This window comes from Papilio xuthus, unplaced genomic scaffold (assembly GCF_000836235.2).
Source record: "Papilio xuthus unplaced genomic scaffold, Pxut_1.1 DF826945.1, whole genome shotgun sequence".
In the NCBI taxonomy this organism is placed as follows: domain Eukaryota; kingdom Metazoa; phylum Arthropoda; class Insecta; order Lepidoptera; family Papilionidae; genus Papilio; species Papilio xuthus.
In genome coordinates, this window is record NW_013531704.1 from 5,831,212 (window position 1) to 5,858,306 (window position 27,095).

General features: G+C 32.3%; 1 protein-coding gene across 3 annotated transcripts in view; it reads right to left on the reverse strand.

Annotated features, from left to right (window-relative positions):
- Svil (Supervillin) overlaps positions 1-27,095 on the reverse strand; it is a 133,623-nt gene that overhangs the window by 103,535 nt on the left and 2,993 nt on the right. For 2 of the 3 annotated variants that reach the window (XM_013316633.1, XM_013316631.1), the window contains exons 2-4: positions 11,500-11,796; positions 10,357-11,329; positions 2,215-2,326 (exon numbers count right to left, since the gene is read on the reverse strand). In XM_013316633.1, the coding sequence (XP_013172087.1) occupies positions 2,215-2,326; positions 10,357-11,329; positions 11,500-11,615 (1,201 nt within the window). In that variant the 5' untranslated portion in view covers positions 11,616-11,796. Of the gene's footprint in view, positions 1-2,214; positions 2,327-10,356; positions 11,330-11,499; positions 11,797-22,271; positions 22,505-27,095 lie in introns of those variants that run through there. The other variant, XM_013316632.1, reaches the window with a different exon arrangement.

Below are 27,095 nucleotides of genomic sequence, written 5' to 3' on the forward strand. Positions count from 1 at the left end.
GAGACTTTAAAATACTACGGTCAGTCACAGAAGCGGGGGGGCTGCTCAGGTTATTGTCACGTAGTCGTTAGTTGTTATTTTTCATAATACATAATTCACTAGTAATTTATGTCAGTTATATGCAATAGACGACTATAAGCCAATTTTTTTTTCATGTTTGTGAAATGATTAAAAATCATAACGTTTACCATAGAAACGTATCATAGGATTAGCTTAGCTTATTCTAAACTCATGTCATTAAAAACAAAACACTTCACAAACTTGAATACATTAAAATGAAAAATTAATCTAAAATATTAATATGAATATAAGACGTGAAATGTTTAGAAGCAGAAATAAATGCAAGCTAAAAACCTTGTCCCATATACCGCAAGAGTTTGCTGAGGCCGCCTCGATAATATTTCAGTACGACAGCCTCCAGCATACCTGCGCTTAAACTAATTTCACACGAGGACACAACATCGAAACGGACCCATAGGCCTGAACGGTATTACTACTGTTTGAACACTCTTGGCAGTAGGTATGCGTTCAAGCAATATCAGTACTGCACTGTCTACTGTTCTGCTTTACTATGCCGCGCTCGTGTGAAAATAGCATTAAATAATTCAAGCTGCCCACACGAGCTTAGCCCGTTCGCTTTACTCCTGACGGCGAAGTAGCTCTAAACATACGTCCCTGAACTACGAATTGCAATGTTTAATTATGAATAAAGCATATGACGGAGAATGCTCGTATGTTTACTAAGAAATATTACTTTTAGAAGCGCACTTTTAGGTAAAATAGGTACACTAAATAATTTATATAATTACTTGCTGTCGCCCGCGACTCCGTTCGCGATTCTCAGATCTACTGAATACGCATGTAAATTTTCATAAAAATTGGTCACGCTGTTTCGGAGACACACCGAACATTTTACAGCACCTAATCAGGGATAAGTGTGTAAAAACACTTTTATTTATACGTTACGAAAATAACTTAACTATAATAGTATTTTCATCTTTGAAATTTCTCCAAATTTCCACACCACTGCAAAAGAGAAATGGAACGTCTAACCATATTAATGTCAAAGGATCAATAAAGAAAAGAATGATCAATATCCCATCACTAAGATAAAATACCCATCAAAAACTATAAATAAATTCAATTTAAATAAAAAGCGAAAGCTTGCGCACAAAGATAATGGTATGAACATAAACATCAAGAGATACAAGTTTCTCTCGAGTACTTTTTGCTCTCACTCAATAAGATTAAAATTGAAAGCTCCAGTATTACCCAAACCACACGAGTATACTAAAGACAAATACAATGTTCGAAAGGCAGAAAGGACAACATTTTATAATGTAAAATTATACAATGGAGTTAGATATAAATGATAAGATTTTGTCAAATTAAACTAAAAATAATCATCATTTTAAGAGACATTATAATAAACTTATATAAAAAAATACTAAAACACTCACGTATATTCGTCCGGTGGCGGCACCGACTAGTTTCAAGCCTATCGGGGGCCCTACATCGGGGTGGGTGGTATTATTTCGCGGACGCGGCCCGTCGCTGACTACAGTGAATCTAGTCGGTGCCGCCACCGGACGAATATACGTTTGTTTTTAGCCGTTTCTATATAAGTTTATCATTTGACATGACAAGGTGCATAATCAACTTTTAAAATTAAGTAATACAACAAAATAAAGAATACAAATTCATCATATTTTTTTATCAAACTAAATAAATAATAGTACGATATAATCTTTGTGTGTATCATAGTAGTCACTTTTGATTGAAAAAGTAAAATTATTATGAACCGGTAATTTCAAAAAGTTTGTAGCTTGGCGTCCGAATGTCATAAAAATAAAGAACAATTGTAATGGCTAGCTGTATTCAGTTTCTAAGAACATAAAGAGATAAGAATACAGAACAAAGAGCTGGCAAGGTTAGCTTTAGATACTTAGCGAAAACAAAGATTTTAGCGTGAAGTAGTAAACTTGTAAAAATTATTTAGCGCATTTGTTAAGTAACTCTTATTACTAATTTCATTGTTTAAAAATATACCGACGAAGCCTGAACAGGGATATACAGATTTTTATATCCATCACATATAAATTGGGGAAAAAATGTAAATAATTTAGACTGTAGCTCTAGATCCATTCGCATTGTTATTTACGTGTATAGATAGATAGTTATGACTAACTAAGGTAAGGTAAGGTATCAACTTACCATCTGCATCACTAGGCACAGGATTCAATCCCCCGACGCGTTTCGCGCTCGAGGCGCGTGGGGTCGGCTGCGCCCGCCGGCATGGCGGCGTGCATTCCGGACCCTTTGTACGCTGCCAAATAAAATAAAATTAAATATTTCTGTTTAACTCAACCTTATACTAAAACAAATAGCTAGATTTTTTATCCCAACAGACAAATAGCGAAATATTATTCCGTGAGATTTTTATTTTTTTGCGTCATATTCAACTTATATTTTAATCTCTAACTGACGCTCTCAGAGTCATTAAATGGTCAATAAGGGAAATTCTTTTAAGTTCTCTTTTAAGTTAAAATTGAACTGAGTAAATCAGTTCGTAACCCTACAAGTGACTTATCTCTAAATGTCTTGTCCTTACGTTGGTAATCAAGACTATACAACTCACCACTTTAGCTTTGTATTCCTTGAAGTAAACCCTCATCTCGAATATTCACCAAACAAGCAGACTCATGTATTTTATGAGTATTTTTACATAAAAGAAAGAGTCCACTTTTTGAGAAAGTAATCGTTAACTTTATATTGAGGGTGTTTTCTTAGCTATTGCGAAGAAATTTCGATAGAAAACAAGAAAAAAAGAATTGATTGTATGAGATTACTTTATAATCCAGACAGATTTATCTGAATGTTATATTGTGTTCTGTATCTACATATTATTGGGAGTCCTAACACCAGAAAATAAATCTCAGCTTAATACCTTCACGCGTTTTTGAGAAAAAGGGTCTAGACAGACAGACGGACGGACAACAAAGCGATCCTATAAGGGTTCCATTTTTTTCCTATGAGGTACGGAACCCTAAAAACTTATTTATACCTATTTATCGACCGAACAACAAATTCTTCTATGGGAAAATAAACAACCTAACTACGTGTTTCCACTATTGAAACATCCGTAAAAATTGTCAAATCGGAATTTTCACAAAATGCTTTGGAATTTAAAACGAGCACTTATTTGCACTTATAAATATTAAAGTAAATTGTAGAATAATAACAAAGAAAATTCTAGAAATAAGTACTATATTATTACAACTGCAATTCATAACATAAATGACATACAGTAATAAAGATATATTTTAAACAAAGTATCCGTATTTTAATTGAATAATTCAGACTACGTATTCTATTTTGACGGCCCCTACGTAAACTTTAGTAGTCACTACTTGCGATTAAGATCCCTATTTTGTTTTTATATTAACTTTATAAATATGCATTTCTGTGTGAATTTAAAAGTAACGTTACAAAGAAAGTGTGGATTTTGGCTGTGTGTTGTAAATTCATGTTATATGCTACGTAATTAATCGTATTAAAATTTTGTCTGTAAAATTTGCATTTAACACATAAGACAGTTTACGTAGGAGCCATGGATTTATGGGGTCATTCAAAAACGGTATACCACTATAAAACAAACACACACGTTTAGAACGTGACAAATCCTGACAAACCAATATTAAACTTGAAAGCTTACAAACTTAAAACCGACATAATCTCGAAATTGGTCAGGATTTAGTTAAACCGGAGTTAGCTGACTCGCTAAGTCCAAAAGTGACTTGACAATCGATCAAGTATAATCTGTAAACCAGCTTGAAATGATCGACTATTATAAGTATCATATTCAACTATTAAAACCTACCAGATAAGATATCTTATTCAAAGTATTTGTAAGTCATTGATAATAAAAAAGGCTCTGTCATATTTGAAATTAGTCCCACTGTATCTACTTTAAGTATTAAGTTTAATCTTTTAATTGCTTAATTTAAATTAATGCATTTAAAAAAGAAAACAAAATGTTAATTATGTATACATATGGCTACATTGAAATTCTATCATAAAGTCACTGTTGTGTAGAGGACCTAGAACGAAATTTTGCGAGACATTTCGTAACGTCGACAAAACTTGTATTAGAATTGTGCAGCGCCCCATCGAGACTAAAGTACAACGACAAATCTCAAACAAATTTTGATTTATTTTATCTGTGAAGTTATGATACGTATATCGCAAATATTCATGTTAGACCCTACATTCTAAACAAAAGTCATGTGTTACTTTTAACACTAATTTAACGACTCTAGTCCCGGTACTTTATTATTTATTAATTAGCACATTCTAATGCACACAACGACTTTTTACGCACGATAAAAAAAAACGCCCGTGTGAATCAGACTTAACACAACGAATTGTCAACTCTGTTACGAAATAGCCTGAAACGGACACTAGATATTAAGTAGCGTATCGTCCTTCAGAGCCTAGATAGAATGTCTAAATGGACTGGCATACCCACTCGACCGCATTTCGCCTTCAATAATGAAATGACTGTAAATTTCCACTGCCGAAATACAAGTATGGAAAAATATTGCTATCTCAATTTTTTCATAGAGAATGTAAGAGATGACATGTTTATTAGGCTTTCGATACACTAGCCGTAAACTAAACACATAAATAAAATATACCTACTACGTCTAATACAAAATAATGCTCGTTCGTAATAATATTATACTCCCGCAACTCTGTCTCTGTGTGTGTCATATATAATCGATTTTCACTATGTATGAACCGTCACACGTCTCCTATCCTCCGCAAACAACAAAATACTAAGTAAAGTAAAATACAATACTTCAAAATACCAATTAAATAGTTATATACGTTTTCTCTAAACATTGTCATGTGATAGCTATTTCATTTGCTTTTATAACATAACTAGGTGTCGCCCGCGACTCTGTCCTCGTAGAATTAAATAAAAACTTAATTAATAGCCTATACGTTCTTCTAGACTATGTTCTACATCTATGTCAAACTTCAGCGACATCTATGTACCCGTTTTGGAGATACATTCAAACAAACATCCATCCATCTAAACTTTCGCATTTATAATATAAGTAAGATCAGTGCACTGGATGCGGGCGGCACTGGACCGGGCATTGTAGCAATAGATGGGGGAGGCCTACGTCCAGCAGTGGACAAAAGGCTGATTATGATGATGATGATGATGATGAAGTAAGATTTTAATAAACTAAATTTAGTAATAAAAACCGCTTACTAATTTATTTTCACGTAATAACTAAAACTGTTGTGCTTTGGCATGTCTAATACAGTTAAGTAGTCTGTGAGTTAAGAAGCAACAAAAACCGTTACCTAATTGGGAATTCATTGTTAACACATTTACCACGGCCTTGACCTCAAGATCATGAGCGTGCAGCTATCGAATACTAACAAGGTATTGTATCTTAGATAATCGATTTTAATTGTGTTACGATTTATGTCACGTTTCATACGATACGACAAAATCCTTTTTTTCTAAACAACATTATATTGTCTTGAACAAATCAATATAGAAAATGAAAAAAAAATAGATTTATACTTTAAATTAGGCCACAAAATATAGCTGTACAAAAATGCATACATTTTTTTAGCGTTCCGTACCACAAAAGGAAAAAAACGGAACCATTATAGGATCACTTCGTTGTCCGTCCATCTGTCTGACAAGAGTTTTTTTTAATTACTTATTTCCTAACAGTAATGTTGATTGCAAACAAATAACCGTTTAACCGTATAAGGACTGTTGGAAACAAGGTTCCAGCATACAGCTTCCGACAACCGACACTACTTAGGTTTTGTGATTGTATCGTCAATGCCAAAAGTACTCCAATTACGAATCTAATTATCTACACGACTGTACTTTATAGAACTTTTTATAATTCAACGAGAACATTCATAACTTGGAGCTTGTTGCATCGTTCAATCGAAAAATAGTCCTTCGGCAGCTTTATATCATCGATGCGAAAAGCACTAGATTATCGCATGGATTTATCTACGCGAATGTACATAGAAAATTGATTACAACATATTGAAATCCAAGAGTAATTTACGGACTTATAAAGCACGTTGTCCTCTTGGTATCTGCCATTGTATCATCACTAAGAAAAACGCTTAGCATGAAGCTAATAATCTACGCGACTGTACAGAGTACTTTCCATATAAATCGATTAAAGCATGTTGAAATCCAAGGCTTTCATACACGAGCACAACGAATCTGAATCAGCTTTAATGTTGCGTGACATTTTGAAAGTCATACATTCCATTATACTTGACACTTTCTCCATAACATACGCACAAATTGTCTGACTCCATTCAAATTATTATCTTACGAGACGATACTTCATACAATTTAATTATTTCTCTTCTAAGCTATCAAAATACTTCGTTAAATTGACATTATAATAAGCATTTTACGTCCAATCAATTGCAAATCACTAAAACCACGTCTAACAAATTAAAAACAAAAACCCGACTATCAACACGAATTGATAAATATAATTAATACATCATAAACTTGGGGAGTTTAAAAAATAACTTGACAAATGATTGTCAAATGTTACCAATAGAACATATCGCGATGCGCGCGACAGACCGCGTCGTCGACAACTGACGCGTGCGCAGGCCTCTTTCACTTAGGTAAAGGCCGCTACCCAATGCAATATAGAATTAGGTACGCCACCGCATTCCTAATTTAAGTATGACGAAATACATGCATCTATAAGGCATTCATTATAATATATTTAAAAGACCAACTACTTAATAAATTATACAAAAAAAACAATATCAAAAGACTTCATATTGCAAACGAGAATTCAAAATGAATACTAGCTGTCCTCCGCGACTCCATCCGCGTGAAACTTAAAAAAAACTTATTCAGTAGCCTATTTGTTCTTCCAGACTATGTTCTACATCCATGCCAAATTTCATCGAGATCGGTTCCGCCGGTATGGAGATACGTTCTAACAAACATTAACCCATCTATGATGAATAATACAAGTTTACTTGGGAAAATATATTTATGAAAGACAATGAAAAATATTTTACGTATGACAGATGTACACCTTTTTTCATAAACTAAAACCAGCCAGTGCACATGTCAGCAGATTACAAACTCCAACAATCTATCTAAACCTTCGCATTTTTTATATTAGTAAAAAGTAAGATAAAAACAAGTGCATAAAATTAAATCTGTCATTGGTATCAATTACTTTAATAAAAAAAATATTTGACATTTTAGTTCATTAACCCTTAATTATCTATTATTAAATACACCTATTAAATTTCACTTGTACGATGTTTATTTAGCTATGATAAGTGTGGTTACTAAAAAAAATAAACCAACGCTTTAAATCATTACACATGAATGAGAAATATGACATGCGATCACTACGAAATCAATCTTATAAAAGAGCCGTCACTAACAATAACACACGATAGAATTTTTGTTAAATCTTTTAAATGTCAGACTAACTACCGCATTCAAAGGAGTTTGCACTCGAGAGATTCGACTTAGTATAAGAAATCTACACTAAGCGACTCTTTAAATAACACCATTTCCTGGAATCTTAGTATGCCAGATAATTTAACTTTTTTATTATAATTATAAACAGACAGACAAAAATTAAATAGATTGTAAATTTAAAAAGAAAAGTACAACTTATTTCGATTCTAATTTATATTTATAATAATTTAACCATGATTTTATATAAAAGTAAATCTGACTGAATCTATAACATCACAAAGGATGGTAACATTTACTTTTACAAAACATCGACACAGTGGAGATGGTAACCAAATATGAAGACCTCACGACAACGAGACGAGGTCGACGGTGTTCCATGACTCCTTACACACAATAAGATCGATTGAATAACGTGGGCGATACCAAAATTGGTTATGTTCGAGTCAACCATTATAAATAGAGCTATGATACTAAAACATAATTTAATTTTAGAAAACGTTTCCTTATTAAAAACTTAAAAGAATTTACAGCAAACCAGTAGTTTAAAGCGTTAGAGAGATTTGAAACTAAAATAGTTCGTATATTTAATTTCATTTTTAAATACAATTGGAATCCTATTCATTTTTTTTTCAAATATTTAATAGCTAATAAGTTAACAAAAAGAAAACAACTCAAGAAATTACTTTACAACATTTGTCGATAGATGTCGCTCAGAGTCGAAGCGTCAATAGCCTAATGGTTAAGGGTACGGATTTCCGATCACGAGGCCGGGGGTTCGAATCCTGCCATTCGACTACTGTCGTAAACCATATCCTAGCACAAGCCTAGAGCTTAGTTGGAATGGTAAAAGAAATATTAGTAAATTTACAAAAAAAAATCTGCTATTATTTTAATAAAAAAATAAATAAAAAAAGAGTAAGTTAAAGCAATCATATCTCATTTAATTCCTTAACATTTCATCAGAATAGCATTAAAATAAATATTTTAAAATAATTGTTAAATAAAGTACATACTAGCTATTATAATCCTACAATATATTAACTCGTCAAAATATAATCCGCTTAGCGTGTTCATTGTTCTTTTATCAACAAAAAAAATAGTTTACGCGTTAAGCCTAAAAGTAAATACAGAAAACTTTTATAAAGCTATTATCTATATATCTTCTGTATATATAAAAGAAAGTCGTGTTAGTTACACTATTTATAACTCAAGAATGGCTTTACCGATATGGCTGAAATTTGTGAGGAGGTAGCTTAGAGGCAGGAGAATTTATGCCTTGAAGAGCTGTTTTTTATTTAACTTATATTAAGTTTGTTTATATCTCCACGCGGACCGAATCGCGGGCGACAGCTAGTTTTTGGTAAAATAGTGTAGATCAAAGTATAGAACCTGAGTTGTTAAATAATGCATTGGAAAAAAAATTGTTTTAATTTTTTTTAAAGATTTAAAAACATTTTTCAAATATCCTAAAATAATGTTACAATCAAAATAGTCTAACTGTACCTTTCCGCGTATTATAAATCGCGTATATTCCAACTAGATACCTTCACGTGTTTTTGAGAAAAACGCTCTTGATAGACAGACGGACGGACAACAATTGATCATATAAGGGTTCCGTTTTTTTTTTCTATGAGGTACGGAACCCTAAAAAAGGGAAAAGATGATTTAGGTAATAAATCTAGTTCTTAAACCCCGGAATTACTAAAGTATCTAATTATTATTTACTTTAATTAACTTTACTCTAGAAACATTCACATAAAAGTACAGGGATATCATATTTTTTGTTAATGATTTCGACGTTCTAATATATTTAAATTAGCTGTTATAAATGTGCATAGGATTTTAACTTAAATTCATATTACGAAACAAAAACCTCAATGGAATAAAGAAAAACGAATATAATTCGCACACAAGATAATCACAATGCTAAATTAAGACACAAAGGTGAAGGTTTGTACTTGTGGTGTATTCCAAATACGGTATAATTGTTGAAGGAAAATGTATTGAAATTAAAAAAAAAACTTGTTTTTTTTACACACGTTAAATATAACCTTGAAAATCGACTTGACATAAACAATTTGGCCTGTTGCTGCTAAAATAATTGTAAGATGAAATTAAATATTTCCGTTTCAATTTTATAACGAATGACCAAATATTTTGACTTTTTAGGAAAGCGAGTACTGACAAATTAAGTTCCTGATGGATCGTACAAATGTATGGAATACTATACTAATATTATAAAGCGGAAGAGTTTGTTTGTTTAAACGCGCTAATCTCAGGAACTACTGGTCAGATTTGAAAAATTCTTTTTTTGTTGGATAGTCCATTTATAGGCTTTATAAAATTACGCTGCGACCAATAGTTTATTTTAATTCCGCGCGGACGGAGTCACGGGCTACAGCTAGTTAACAATATTGGTGTGTGTACATATGTAATATATAAAAAAATCTTTCGCGAAAATGATGTATTTGTGTTGTTTATAACAAAAATCCATTTTTTTTGTCTGTGAGGTAATCCGTGTTTGTTCCAAAAAATCTCCGAAACAGCTGGGCCAATTTGAATGGGACTACTGGAAGGTAGCTGATATGTGAGGGGCAAACTTAGGCTATTTTTTTTCCTGCGCTGACAAAGTCGCGGACAACCACTAGTTAATAATATGACCATTGTATTCTATTGTATCGGACTCTAGATTTGTTTTAAGACATTTAACTATAACTTTTTTTATCTAAAATGTAAATTTGTTTAAAATCGTCAGTGAAATATTTTCTCAAAGTAAAATAAACGCATTTCTCATACATTTCTTAAACTATTAATATATTTGTATTACTCACCGGCGCAGAATCATTGATTCCATTTTCAACCAATATATCTTCAAATAACAGATCTGCTTCACATGGGGAACATAAATTACTGAGCAATTCACTAAACCTTTCCACTTTACGTACACAAACCGCTCCCAACAGTCCTCCTACATCTGCGCTTTTCACTTTTGGCACAACACATCTTTCTTCTAAATTAACATAGCTATCAGATTTATGAACAATCTTATTATCTTTAACAATTGGAATGTGAGAATTTTTTTGATTATTTTTGAGCTCCCTTTGTTGATGCATTACATTTGCATCTAAGGCTTCGTTGATTCTTTCAACTGTACTATCTTTAATATTGTTCCCAACTACAATATCGTTAAATAAATTTTCAAACGTCTCTTTCTCCATACTTGTCGAAAGAGTTTTATCGCCTAGTATATTATTAAATATTTCGTCGACGTTTTCATGTTTATCACCATCGATTAAATTAACTACGTTATCATCAGTCAAGGATTTCTTTTCATCGTTATTTGGACTATTTTTTTCATCGACAGTTTTTCCTTTAGGACTAGTGACTATAAAATTACTTTTGTCTTTCGCTAATATATTTTTATTAATGGAATGTTTAAGTTTCGTTCTAATAGCACCAATTTCTTTGTCTAAAACACAAGTCGTAGTCGCCATGCTTTTTAAATTTTCTTTTTCGTTGCTTTGTCTTCTATTATTGGTTCGTACTTTATCTCTTTCGATTACTTTGGAATTTTTCGATGTTTTATCATCTTCCATCAACGAATTGACCGATGAGCTTCTGTTGTTAGTTTTCTTGGGAGACGTGGAGGTGTCGACATTCGCTGCGGCCGCTCTCAGACGAGACGTTCTTGTTGTCCTAATAGGCAGGGATGTTGTCGCCGTATTAAGATTTATTTCTGAAGAAGACTTTAAATGATTTGCAGTTTTTTCTGATGGCGTTTGATTCGTCGCTTTCTTAGGCCGCCTGAAATTGAAAAATAATACAAATTATTAACAATTCTAAATAAATAAAATACCACTTAAATCAAGTTGATTTTTGTGGATAACAAACAGTTTTCGCAGTTTATAAATAAGAAAAAAAAATTATATCAAGTTACAAACGTAGCTAAAATATTAAAAATGTATGATGCTCACCGTTCGGTAACATTAGCAGAGAAAAGCGTAGCTGTTCTAGCCATCAGCTGCTTTCGTCTCTCTTCCTTATATTTCTGTATCCTGGCCGCGCGGGCCTCGTCTGGCGATTGACTCATTGTGCTACTTCTACTTCTCACACGATGTCACGTACACCAGCAACTTTTTCTATATGCTCTATTATTTTTCTTTACACTAGCATGGAACTTCTTTAGCATGGCGACATCTAGTGCGCGGGGCGGAATACTTGGCAGTGATCAGGCTAAAGCTGGAGGTAGGCGTTGAAGCTGCGGTTATAACCTGGAACGAATTAAAAAGAAATGAGTGATCGGATCTACAGAACACGATACTATAGAAAATTATTTATTAGTTTAATAACATATTGAACAACGTTTAACTTATGTATTCCATTTAGAATACATAAGTAATCCAAACTGAAAACGGGTCAGTAACAAAATCGCGAACAATGATGTTTCATTTGCGAACACGAGGTGAAGTAAGGACGTGTTACGAACGAGCCATGGAAAGTCTTTGTTCCATTGTTGTGTCTCCCCTCATGCTATGAGAATGTCAAAATATCAATTGATTGTTTTATGGGAAGTCAGATTAGCATCATTAAATGGTATGTAAATATGCCTAATCATTACTTTGATATTCATGTCATTAAAACATGGTCGAATTTAAATGTTTATGCTTGTAACATTTTTAAAGTGGGAGTGAGATATGGTCATCATTGTTCGGCACTGATCTCAACGTGTCAACGACTTTATAGAATATATATTTTTATTTAAACATCAGAAATCACGTTCTCGTGATGCACAACTAAATTATTAAAACTAATTCAAGTGATTAAATATGCAAAAGGTGAATTTTCCAACATGTGAATATGTACAATCTAACTAATATTATAAATGCGAATGTTTAGATGGATGGATAGTTGTTTGAAAGTATCTCCATAACGGCTGAACGGATATTGATGAAATTTAGCATACCTACATATGGAGCATAGTCAGGAAGAACACATAAGCTATAATACTTACTATGTTCTTTCCTTAATTCTCCGCGACCGCTAGTCGTCTAATACGTGTAGGATATTTGCCAGTTAGCACAAAACATTTACGTTAATAATACAATTAGCGATCCTGCAAGCACATCGTACTGTTAACAAACGATATTTGATTTTAAAACGTGTATATTGCAAAATTAATTATCTTGAAACCCGCCTATTTGCCGTGAGTTTCTAAGACCAACATCTCCATTTAAAACATATCTTCATCTCTGTTTTACATCATTGACAAAACAGAGATAACCATATATTTAATCAGAGATTTTGGTATCAGAAACTCACGGTTAATCAATTAAACTAATAGGTCTAGTTACTAAGGGTTTCTCTCTCAGGACGTATCGCGTAAAACTTGTGACCAACTTTCACTTTACACTGTCCACTGAGATAAATTTCAAATTATTGGGAAAGTTATAACTTCGACTCTAAAATAAACATGTTTCGTTCATTGTAAACATAAATTGTACAATTTAACTTATAAATGATGTCACTAACTTTTGATCGATCACATAATTTTGATAGATGACGTCATCGATCAAGAGAGGAAAAAACTTTAAATTGAGGATAATTTTTTGCATCAATACAGTTAAATTTCGATCGAATACTAAAATAAATAACTCGTACACAGTCATACATATTTCCCACATTTCTACTTTCATAAACATTCAACAGTTATACGATCAAAATGAAATAAACGTGACCTCACGAATGTTATTTCTAAGTTATAAAGAAAATATTACGCTACTCTTCGCTGTAAATCTAACATTATATTTCTTACATCGCTTTTAGATGGTTCTTATATTTTTAAGAGCCTTCATCAGGTTTACTCAAATAGGAGTGGATTTTTTTATCAAAGTCCACGTTACAAATTAATTAAAGTTGATTTTTGATACCAAAATCTTTGCATAAAACATACCGTCAACTCTGAGATAACAATATGTTTTAAACGAGGATTTTGGTTTAAGAAACCCACGGTTATACGTGTACAGAAGTGATAAATAACAAAAAAGCGTTTGGGCGTTTCTAATTGATTTAATGGTTTAGGTGAAAAATATATGATATCACCATCAGATCTAGTAATAGGAATAAAGATTGATGATTTAAAAAAAACTGTACATGACAAATGTCAGATGAAAAGGGAAGGAAGTGTAAATTAAGATTTGAAGGTTCCATATAAGGTTGTATTTCCGCAAATTTAAGTAAATATATGTAAGTTGTAATACAAACTTCTTGCCTAAAACTACTTTATTGATATAAAAACAAAGATAATTTAAAAAAAACACGAACTTTGTCAAAACACTTTTGAACACAAGATTGCAACGACTGAATACTATAACTATCAGACAACACTGCAGCCAATCCAAACTGAATGCTACGTCAATATAAATTTTAATTGTCTGTAAAAAAGTAGACTTAAGAATGCTGTTCCACTAATGGAGTGGACATGGTTTATAGGCGTTCGATTTCTGACTTGACTACAACTAAAACGAACCACTTTCTACACGCAATACTAACAAGTCTACGAAATAGCACATTCACTTGGAATAGAAACTTTAAATATCATTCTATTAATTTTATTTGTTTGCCGTAGACGCAGAAAAGAGGTTGCATTGAAGTTACGACTAAAACTATTTATCGCAGGAATTAATTGAATCAAACTTAAATATCCTAATCAATATTAAATCATTGTTATCATTACTTCATCAAAATTATTATGAGTTAATTATATAAACACAATTGTGACGATAACCGGACATAATGTTATGTTTAAGCTAATACTAATTCATCATGCAAGTTTATTTTCTTTGGCCTTAACTCATAATAAAGTTAACGTAGAGAAATGATACATTTAATTTAATCAGAGGCATGTGTTGCTATTGTTATGCCTTCTGAATATTAACATTTAAAAGTAAACAAATTAATACAAGTTTGTGATTAAAAAATCCAAGAGGTTGCCGGTCACTCTCTCAACATATAAACATACGAGCTGTCGTCCGCGACTCCGTCCGCATGGAATTAAAAACAAACTGAATTAGTAGCCTATTTGTTCTTCCACTAGACTACTACCTGAAACTGCATTAGAATTTCGTCCTCAAAACGTCCTACCAAAATCACATCACCATCTTTCGATTGCTTAAGGACTTATAGGGCACAAAAAGACTTCGTTTTTTTTTCTTTTAAAAAGGAGAAGATTAAAACAATACTAGTTGCGTGATAAAAGGCGCTATCGAACACTTAGCTTTTTGTATCACAATCGTTCACGTGACCGTCTCACAGTCTGATTCGCACATCTCCGAGATGCAACGATAAGTTTGTGACGACAAGCCACGCGAAGATCCGCATTGAGTACATTGAACGCAGCATCGTATCAAATTAATTATCACTTTTATTTATATTTCATAGCTGAAAGTCTGATTCCAAATTTAAAAACAAGGATTGTACCAAACTTTTAGGTTTTTTATTCTGTCGTCGTCGGCTACTAATTGAATTGATTCATCTAATCCAATATTATATCATCATCAGCTCACTATACGTCCCCACCGAGGGGCTCGGAAGCCTACCCTAAGTTAGGGGTAAATATGCCATACTCAACCACGCTGCCCAATTGCGGGTTGGTTGACTTCACACAATATCATAAGCTGGATCAAAATATACATAGTTATTAAATTTTGTTTAGATCGGATTCCTGGCTTCTGAACGAATCCTGAACATGCATCGTGACACAAAATTTCCATATATATTATTATGACAACCTACATAAATAAATTGAAAAGCAAACAGATAAATTTGCAAGAATATTGAACAGGCATACGTAAGCTGATTTACAAACAAAACGTATTTGATTCGACATCTCTCTTCGCGGCCACGGAAAGTTTTCATATTGCCAATAAAACATTCGAATATGATTACTTCAAGACGTTTATGTGCACTCTTTTTACAAATGTCAGTTTTCTATTTTATAATTAAACAAATTAATAGCGTTTGTTCTCTTAGAATGATTTTTTAAAATTAGATAACCTGGCCTAATAACCCTTAACTTAGGGTAGGCTTCGAGCCCATCGGTGGGGACGTATAGTGAGCTGATGATGATGAATTAGATAACACTTTAGAATTTTTTTTATGGAGTAAATTTAACGATAACTAAGCATATCTATACAAATACAATTTGTTCGTTTACAGTACAATCTAAATTGTAAAATAAACCCTTTGTGTATAAAAGAAATTCGTCTGTCTCAACGGCCAGACGCGACAGACTTTCAACAGGACGGGAATGGGCTGCATTTCACCGTTATTTAAATTAAGTGGCATTTACTCATACTCCACCACCATTATGTCGTAAGTAATCATTTCTGATCGACGATAATATCTCGCATACGGAGAAAAGGTAACTAAAATTTATAAATAAACATAAGTAGACTAAATGACTTTAAAAGAGAAGTTTAATCTTACAAATATTATAAATCCTAATGTTTAGATGGATGGATGGAATGATGGACGTTCGTTTGAAGGTATCTCCAAAACAGCAGCATGGACCTCGCTGAAATTTGGCATAGATGTATAACATAGTCTGGATGAGCACACAGGCTACTAATTAAGTTTTTTTTTAACTCCGGGCGCTCGAAATCGCAGGAGCTAATCTTATAAACATTGTCAAAATTATCAACTTTAAGTGTTTGAGCTTTATCATAGAAAGATTAACTTCAAAATATCAACATTATTGAATTATGTTTATACGTTCCCAATTATTCCTTACTCTGATTTTCCATTAAGGTTATCAGAGCAATAGTGCTGAGCGTAATAAATAATTACAAAGCAATGTACCGATATCAATCTACGCAAATACATCTGCCTCATGTCACGTGACAGTCGACACGCTGATTGATAACCGTTCAATATTGATGTTAACGTTCTTAATAAATCTACATTATCTCCATTACGTGAACTATAAATCTTTATGACATCTTACTAAAGACTAGCTGTCGCCCGCGATTCTGTCCGCGCGGTATTAAAAAACATTAGTACGTTTTAACCCTTTGACCGCCGGTGGTTGATGTTATGGACATTAATGTGGTTACAGAAGAGTAAGTTTTACTATTAAATATGCATCACCAAAACTGATTTCGGTATACATACATTGTTATTCAATTTCGAAAGCCTAAGCATGATAATACTATCTAGATATTATAGTTAGGCCCATTATGTAAATATAAAAAAATAGCTTAAACAATAAAACCAGGAAACAATTTACAAAACATTCTCTTTGCTGTAAGTCGCCATCAAAAATTCCAAAGTCTATTAGCTCAGACCACTCGAAAGTGAAGCCAAAGTACATATGACACGCCGCACACAATAACGACATACGTCAATATTTGTGCAACTCACGTGGAAATGTACATGACACCGACCGACAGGTCGGACTTTTCTATCTATATCACAAACATTTCATATGATAACTCAGCGATGAACTGTGTATTTTATATAAGACTAGCGGTTGCCCGCGAATCCATCAGCGCAGAATTAAAAGAAATCTTAATTAGTAGCCTATGTGGTCTTTCGAACTATGTTTTACATGCTAAATGTCAGCAAGATCTATGCAGCGATTCTGGGGATGTCTTCAAACAAACATCCATCCATCCAAACATACGTATTTTTAATATTAGTAAGATTACTTAGAAAGAAGTAAGAAGATAATACCTACGGGAGTTTTTATTGCAATGTAAATTTAAAAATTTGTCTATTGGAAGGTCAGTCATTGAAATATTTGTATGAAGCATACAAAGGTGAAGGCTAAAACAAGCAAGTTCATCTGGTATTGCATATTGAAATTGCACGTCCACTATGAAATAACTGACCGTGAACTTTTAATCCATGAACACATTTCTTCAAAATACTATACAAATAAAGGCGATCTAAGTAACAAAGAGTTCAAACAACAGATAAATCGCAGTGAATTGGTTTCCATGCACTACAAAAAATTGAATCAACAGATATTCAATAATTTCTATAACCCACTGGTTAGCTTTGTTCAGAACAGCTCAGCAAAATATTTGAAAAAGTAACTGCCTCCAAAACAAACAAATCAAGTCTTCGTTCACATAGTTACGTCCTATTAATGAATAACAATACACTTTACAAATATTATAATAAATTAGAGATAATTAGTATTTGTTAATAAGAAATGACATCAATCGTCACACGCGATGACAAAGCAAACGATACTTCAAACACAGATAATGTGCAAACAACAGAGTAAACCGATGCCAATGAGTCAGAGAAACTAGTTCTTTACATTTCACTGGAAGAATAACAAGGCTAAAAAGAACTCGGACACATGCGCAAGAGACGGGGACGTGTTTTATTTTGATTATAATTTTAGAGCGCCGATACCCTAATGGTTAAGGGTATGGATTTCCGATCACAAGGTCTGGGGTTCGAACCCCACAATTCGACTCTTGTCCTAACCATATCCTATCACAAGCCCCGAGCTTACGTGGAATGGTACAAGAAATATTAGTAAATTACCACAAAATCTGCTAATATTTTAATATTATAAAAGAAATCCTTACGAATCGAAAACGATAGGAGAAATTTTTACAATGTTCCTTGTCGACTATTATCTTGTAAATATAATTTGACATTGACAAAAGTCCTTGACACGAATAATTAGATATCAAAATTATATAATTGGTCAAATCTGGAACACTAGTTATTGAAAGGTCGAACCAATTACTAGATACCACGTGTACACTTTCTCAAGACTGTTCCTAAGTAATTTAAAAGTAAAAGTCTCGACAAATTATTTTTTCAACTGAATAAATTGTAAGATATTTTAACTAACAAAAAGGGCAATGTTTTTTGGTAAATATAAAAAGTCATCATTGAGAAACAAATGAACCAACGACTTGAAACACAAAGGAAATTATATAGCCGAGTGTTCATGTTAAAATAACTGTTGCGAATTGACGTATTTTAAAGAAAGAAAGGTAATATTAATCCTGAACAAAAAATACAGGACAAAGGAATTTTAAATACTTAAACCAATGTTGTATTTCTGTAGTTCAGACGATCAACTTTCATACAACGTTGGTCTCAGACGTATAATTTTTCCTCCTTCAATACCAAGTAATCGTCGATCGTAATGAGCACAAGGCGTTGTACATCACCTTTTTACGAAGGAATAAAAGTAAAGCCGGTCAGGACCGGATTTGGTCGCGAGCCAGTCTCACCGACTACGGTTAATTTATACCAAAGGTTGAATTGCGCCAAAATCTCTGTCCCGTCACATTTTTGGCGCAATGCACCGCACAGTAAGTTCAGCTGACCCCGATATGTGCTAGTTTTTATCGATTTCATTGACGTTGCTACTTATAATCCTTTGTGCATAAAAACTCGATATCCAGTTAAAGTAGTTGCTCATTTATTTTAACGTATAAAACAAGATCGAGGTAGATCTCCGCTTTGCATTGAACCCATTGTTGTAATGCTACAAAAACGTTAAATAAATCATCCTAACATCAAGATAAGAAACGGTTTGTTTGCGTTTAATAAATTCTTAAGTCGTAAGGCATAACATTCTGAATTATATTTTTAAAATACATTATTACGTTGCAATATTAAAACTTCGCCTCGGAAGATCACAAACATGAGCTTGATTATTAAAAATATCACATCTTTTCTGTATTGATGGAATACACAAACCAAATATAAAAACTCGGAAATTTTCTATGTGTGACTTATGTTTAAAAAACATAATACTCTTTTATGACTTCGTTTGTGGCTAATAAAACATTTTTTTTACATTACATTTCAAAAATTATTTGGGACCCGTCCCAGATGGACTTTTATCGTTCAAATCTCTTCAAGAAGGTATCCGGAGATAAATGTAGAAGAGAGAGAAATAGGTGAGTCAGGACCGTGCCAAATGATGGTCCGTGGTCTCTGCCTACACCCCTGGGTTACGGGCGTGAATTATTGTTCTACCATATTAAAAAAAAAAATATAAGTGACAATGACTATATGTATATCAGGCTATACGATTTACTACGTTTGTCATTCTATATATTTTTATCTAAGTAGGTTAACCGACTATATCAAGAAAGAATCTATTTTAAGTGGTTTATAAAATTCAAACACAGATGTATCCAAAACAAAACATGATTCATGTTACTCCGAATCACATATATTTTTAGATGTTTAGTCGACGACATTATTGTAAGCAAGCCACTTCTTTATCGTGTGGGTTTTAACATCCACGACAAATATAGAAAAAACATTAAATATATCAAAACAGTGAAATAAGGATAATATTGGCAACTCGACAACTCTATTATAATAAATTAAAGTTTTTTGAGTTTTACAATTTTTAAATAACTAGCTGTCGTCCGCGACTCTGCCAATGCGCAATTAAAAAATAACATAATAAGTAGCCTAAATGTTCTACAAGACTATGTTTTACATCTATGCCAAATTTAAGCGAGATCCGTTGAGCCGTTCTGAAATTCCTTCAAATATACATCCATCCACCCATACAAACATTCGCATTTGCAATATTAGTAAGATATGATAGCTTCCTAAAATTCTATAAAACCAATGAATGACACTGAATACCGTAAAAATAAATTAAATTGAAATATAAAGATTGTTTATTTCCTATTAACAACTTTATTATCTTCTATTGTAATCTAGACAAAACATAAACAATAGAAATTGTGATTATATTGCATAAATATTAGAACAACTGAGGTCATAAAAATAAATAAATACTAGTATATTAATTACAAACTATTTGTTACATTTTAAAACTATTTTATATAAATGAACATAAAATATAATAGAATGATTTCATTACTTATGGATATGAGATAGTAATTTTCATCATAACTAAATAAAATAAGAATTTGATGGTGACGTAATAATGATTTAAGATTGACTTTCAAAAGTGTGAACTAAATATTTAGAAGTGACATATCTCGCATAAGTTGAATACCTGCACGTGCAAGTAACTTTATATTGACGATTGGTTTTATTGTTCTGTAATTGTAACTAGTGTTGACCTCAAGTCTTGTCTAAAGTTTATTGTGTCATTGTAAATTACGAATACTTATAAATATTATAAATACGAATGTTTGGATGTATAAATGAATGTTTGCTAGAAGATATATACCCTTTTATAAATCAAACATAGGTCTTAACTCACCCATCCCACGGATATGTCGGACATATAATGAATTAAAAAGAGGAAAGGATATTACTGATATTTTCTGCACCTCCTTACGTAATTACAAAAAACTAATTTGCACACCTCCAGAGGCACAGACCTAAATATATTGTTAGATTATTCTTTTTTTGTTTTCTTTTCTTGGTTTGTTAATATATTTTTTTTGTGTTTTATACTTGTTTGTTTTGTATGAATGTTGTACACCTGTTATTAGATAAATTATCAGTTTTATTGTGTTGTATAGTGTATTACTTTGGTCAATGTTGCATAATTTATCTGTTGTGTGTACTTGTCTAATAAATAAATAAATAAGATATCTCTAGAACGGCTGCATGGATCTTGTTGAAATTTGGCATAGAATTTAAACATAGTCTGGAAGAACACATAGGCTACTTAACCTTTTATGTCGTATAAGCAAGTTTAAACAACCCTTAAACCCAACAAAACCTCTCAACATTTGCTGCTTTAGAGATGTTTTTAGCTTGCAGAATAGTTGACTCTTCGTTGATTTCTGAGACCAATATCCCTATATTAAACTATCTCTGCCCATCGAAGATAATCAGAGGGATGAGGTTATGTTTTAAACAGGCATTAAGCCAACGGTTAGCCACGAGACTAGTTATTGGTGACTTATTTTGTCGTATTAAAACAAATAACATCAATGAAGTTCATCAGCATGTTAATAAAAATGTGTTGTATAAGTATTGTCAACTAATATACATAACCCTTAAGGTCACGACTAAATTACATTGACAGCTTGACAGTTGTATTTAAACACGATAACACGAACAGAGCTAATGACGTCTGATCCATTAACATATTACAGTAATATTTTATTGACAGACTATTTCTATGTTAGATAAGGAAAGGCAAAATACGTCTCGTTTCATTTAGAACTTTATAAAGCTTTCAAAGTTTAATATGGAATTACATAAATCGACTCGAAAGTACCAGGACTTCATAAAAGACATTAGGGTGTAAAAAATTTTTGCCTGCACACGTGTTAGTTTGGACGAATTTAAACGAAATTTTATAACTTTTAGAGATTAACAGACAAAGGTACTATGTTGTCTATGTAGATAATTATTAAAAGCAGTACAACAATAAGCGTATAGAATTGTCTATGCAAAGAAGATAAACAATACAACTTCTGATGTCAGTCAATTCAGCTAAAATCAACATTTGCAGTATTTTCAATAACAATGATGCAATTGTATGTATGAATAAAGCTATACAATCTATGATTTCAGATTGGATATATGAATTAAAATTACGTAAAACTAGATATTTCTGTTACCCCTATAAATAAATTAAATTGCTGATTAAGTTCACTTGTTCGAAATAAAATAATAAAATACAATCATCATAAAAGCCTAAAATATATTAAAACACCATCATTATAAATTTTAAACTATACGCAATCTTAAAACACTTCATATTATCAAAGAAATACTCCGAAAAATTAAAAATAAAAATAAACTTTAAAAATATTACCTTTTAAGCAAAACTAAATAAAATTCACACAACACTATGCACTAGATCAAACCACACATTAACTGACACACACACAAATAACATATACGTATTATAAATTCAGGATACCAGGGGAACAGAAGTGCAAAGGAGTATCTCTCAAAGCACCTGTTGTTACGACGCGAGACTAGAGACTGGCCGTGGTGAGGTTAGCTCCGCACACGTCATACGGAAGCCGGTTCTCAGGGCATCGGTAGAAAACCTAGCGATCGGAAGCAAGCGCATTGTGACCAATTAACTCGATCTCTACGCTCAAATACATTAATATGCAAAAATATAGCGTCATCGGCAGAAATCATTATAAATATTGTATACATTTTTATTCATTTCCTTAGTATCGCATAGTAAACAGCAGGAAAAAAATATATGCCAAAATATGAATCTCCGCAAAGATGATCACAAATTAACCTATTTAATAAGTTGTATAAATAACAAAGCATAAATAATTATTCTTCATAAAACTGTAACAATTTAAATGACCAATTTCAATATAGAATCAAGTCCTTTTAATATTTACTAACTTTCCAACATTAAAGGCAAAGTTTTTCCTCGTAGATATATAAACTTTACCGTTAATATTAGAAAGTACTATTTTGTTATTACACAGTTTAATAATTCATACATACAACAGGATTACGCATTACGCATTCTAGCCACTTCATCAAAACACTTTTATATGGTTTCCGTTTGACTCAATACATCAATACCGTGTCTATATTTTATACTAACTGTCGCCCTTGATTCCATCTACGCGGAAAGAAAAAAAATTACCCTATGTGTTCTTCCAGATTATATCCTGCATGTGTACCAAATTTTAGTTAAATCCATGCAGACGTTCTAGACATATTTCAAACAAACATCCAAACATTCGCAATTATAATATTAGTAAGATATCGCGAACTACTCTACGTCAAATACTTTTTATAACTTTGAAAGAACACAAAGGTTTCTTGGGTTACATGAAAACTGCACGATAAACAACACATTCGCGAATTTAGTGACGAAATCTCGTAAGATATTTTAAGAAATATTAACATTCTTCTACACTAAAATTGTTACATAAAATTTTAAAAGCGATTTCACATATAACATAACTTTTATAACACGAGCACGAATGGTTTATGAATATTAAGTAGAGATATTAATGTTCACCTAAATACTTTTTACCGCAAGTCACTGACTGTCTCTATTTTTAGACTGACTGCTAGAAAAGGTGTTTGCCTTAAAATATAAAAAAAAGTATTTTTAATTTTTAATAGCAGTTGTTTGAAACACATTATTAATGTAAGTAAAATTCCATTTTCCTACATCATTCAAAGACAAGGTACTCTTCAAACTTGCACTAAGTGACACAACTTAAAATCTTGTACAGCGTCTTAAGCATATTTCATGTCAAGTTATTTACGTGAAGGAAAGGCTTCCTACGTAATACGTCACAAACATGTTTTCACGTATATACTAAAGTCTTACATATTTTAATAAAATAAATACGACAGTTTGGATGTAACAAAGATAATCATCTGTAATAACGCATCGCTAATTTTTTTTCACAAGAATAAAGCCGAAGGCAAACACTAGTTCATCTATCTCTATCGCAAAAAGAATCATTCATACAGCTGAGTTAACCGACTTAGATTTCTATCCAGTATTCGGGGGCAATACAAATACCTATTGGCCTTAAAACCGACTTTCATTGATGCGCGGCAATTACTAATACAGTACGCTTTAACGGACGCGAAAGAGAAACCCCAAATGTAGTGATATAAACAATAAAAATAACGATTCCTATATTTTATGATCATTAATAGTTAAATATCTTTGTACGAGAATATCAATTTCTTATTTTAAAAGTCATCTTTAAAAAGTTACTACACTTAAAAAAAAATAATATTAAAACTCATGTTTCGTTAAACAGAGAACTCATACTATAAACAAAACGCAAAGGAGGTTGAAACAAAAAATGAAATTACGCAAAGACTAGATATTATATAGAAAGGTCTTTTAGTAGCCATAGCCTTTTAGTACTAGCTACTAGTAAAAACAAATTAATCTGACTATGAATAGAAATCTAAAAACGCCTGTCTTCAAAAATAACCTAGTCATCGAGACAGGAGAAACAATGGAACGGACATAACTTAGCTGTGAAAAACTCGTGTCAGTCAGACAAAAACAGATAACAAATCGCCTACTTTCAAGAACAAACACTTCAAGTACAATAATCTGTAACAGCGTCAAACACATTATCAGTTAAATAATACATGTCAATTACTTGTTCCAAGAGTGTCGTCTCTAAAACAAAGATCGCGTTTCAAACGAGACACGAAGGAAACTTACTCAATCTTAATATTATAAATACGAATGTCTAGACGAATAGATGGATGGATAGATGGATGTATCTCCAGAATAACTACATTGATCTCGATGAAATTTGGCATAGATGTAGAACACAGTCTGGAAGAATAGGTTTACTAAATTTTTTTTTCTGTAATTCCGCGCGAACGGTGTCGGGGGCGACAGCTAGTACAGAATAATATGGAACTATGCCAAAAATCCACAAGTCTTATATCGTATTCAAAACGATAGCACTTAACAGCGCTATACGATCATTTACACAGCTTAATCTAAGCTTAAACGGCGGATTATCACACTCTGAGAGTTCCATCGCTTCCATGTAAACACCTGAACAAATTGCATCGTTAGTAACACAAGCGGTGATGAGAAATTTCTCTATATTATGCTATAGTCTGTGTCATTACAGCAGCGGTTAGAAAAACCACAGAGAAAATTGAGTTCTACAACACTAACCGTACAATGTTACTGCGGTAGGAATTTTCCGGTAAAATCTTCTAACATAGAAATAATTAAGTAACGGTTATAAATCTTAAAGACATCTAAATAAATGAGTGTTTCACCAAGTTTTCCTACAGCCACATAATACCTACTTCAATAATTCAATTAAAAAAAAAAATTAATTTTGCAACACATCGCAATAAACCTTAAATTGGTCAGTTAAAATAGTATCTTCACCAAGAGCGTTACATATATAGATAATAATTCTATTTATACAATACTAACTGGTTCCTGCGATTCTGTCCGCGCTGAATTAAAAAAAAAATAAGTTGCCTGTGTTCTTCCAGATTACGTTCTACATCTATGCCAAACTACAGCGAAATCCATGCAGCCGTTTCGGAGATACTATGTAACAAACATTTGCATTTATAATATTAGTAAGATTTACAACACAACTCGTAATTACTTCAAGTGGTTACGAGTTAACAATAAACTGTATATAACACGCTTAAATGGATAATAGATACAAAGTCGAGTTTTAGAAACTGAGATAATGAGTACGTGTCGATAACGGAGGCGGAAAAAGCTATTACAGCCACTGTATGGTTTGTATTCACGGTCCGTCGACCGTCGGACGTCGAACGGTGAACCGATTGCAGACCAACAGACCATCAATCAGCCTTTCAGTATTACGAATGAGTATCGAACCCGTTAATCTATTAATGCTTAGGTATAATCATTTTGTTACTTTCTAAATTGGATTTTTTTTTAATTTTCGAGAAGCACAGGTCAAACGGTTTAAATGCCAACAAAATGTGAAATAAACGATTTTTGTTGAACTCTTACTAATCAGAAACACTGTAGGTATATGTACAGGATCCGGGATAGAAACTTCTGTAATTTTAAATAGTTTTTAAGCTAAACTCATCTATTATATTATTCATTTGATTTTCCTACTTCAAGTATTATTAATTTTTTGACAACACATTAGAAAAATGTTTTAAATATTTACTTAAGTGCTCGCTTTTAATATTTTGATAGACGACAAATTAAAAATACAAAAACGTTACAATATTGTGTAAGTGTAATTTAAACAATTATCTTAATTAAGTTACAAAAATCTTTTACTGTGTCAAAGATGACGACACGCAAATCAACGTTTAAGTCTTTTTTTTTTCGAAATTTCGCATTCCATTCGTGTCATCAACCTGCAATATGACCTTCACCATCCGACAAATAAGAACAAAGATAATAAAAACAATTTCCTCGATATTTTGAACCAATTATCGTTCATTTCCGTAAGATAGCACGAACGGCGCGATAAAATTATAAACAAATCATTTGTACAGAGAGAGTTGATATAGCCTCGCCATTTAACGGTGTAAAGTTGCATTTGCATTATTTTATGGAGAAGGACGCAAAAGGACACACGGTACAATGTTCATTACACAAATATATAGGCAACAACCTAAAATGCATGCAATGCATATAGCAAACTGCTTGATTCTATCACATTTTGGTAACCACGTGGCTTTCTAGCTTATTCGCGAGCATTTGTGAAGTAAATAAGAATACATATGTATGTCTATCTCAAATAGCAACAGGTAATAGGTTGCAACGTTTAGGTTTTTAGGACGAGCTGCGAGATAGCGTTGATATTTGGCTTTCTCATGTATCATACGTCCCGATTATGATAAAATGTTTGATAAAACTGTCAAATATTATCGTAACTAGGACACAATTTTTTTACTTAAAAACATGACTTATTTTTAATATAATAAGATTATACTTTCTATTTAAATAGGTCATAAAAAGATGATGGATTCTATTCGATATAACTAAACATTATACATATTTTAATCAGATTCGAAAAAGTGTTTTTTTATAAAATTATAAAATATAAGTGATGGTCAAAAGTCAATATTAATTTAGCAAACAAAACAATATAGGAACAAAAACATTAGATAGCAAGACCTTGCCTTTTATCTCTCTATC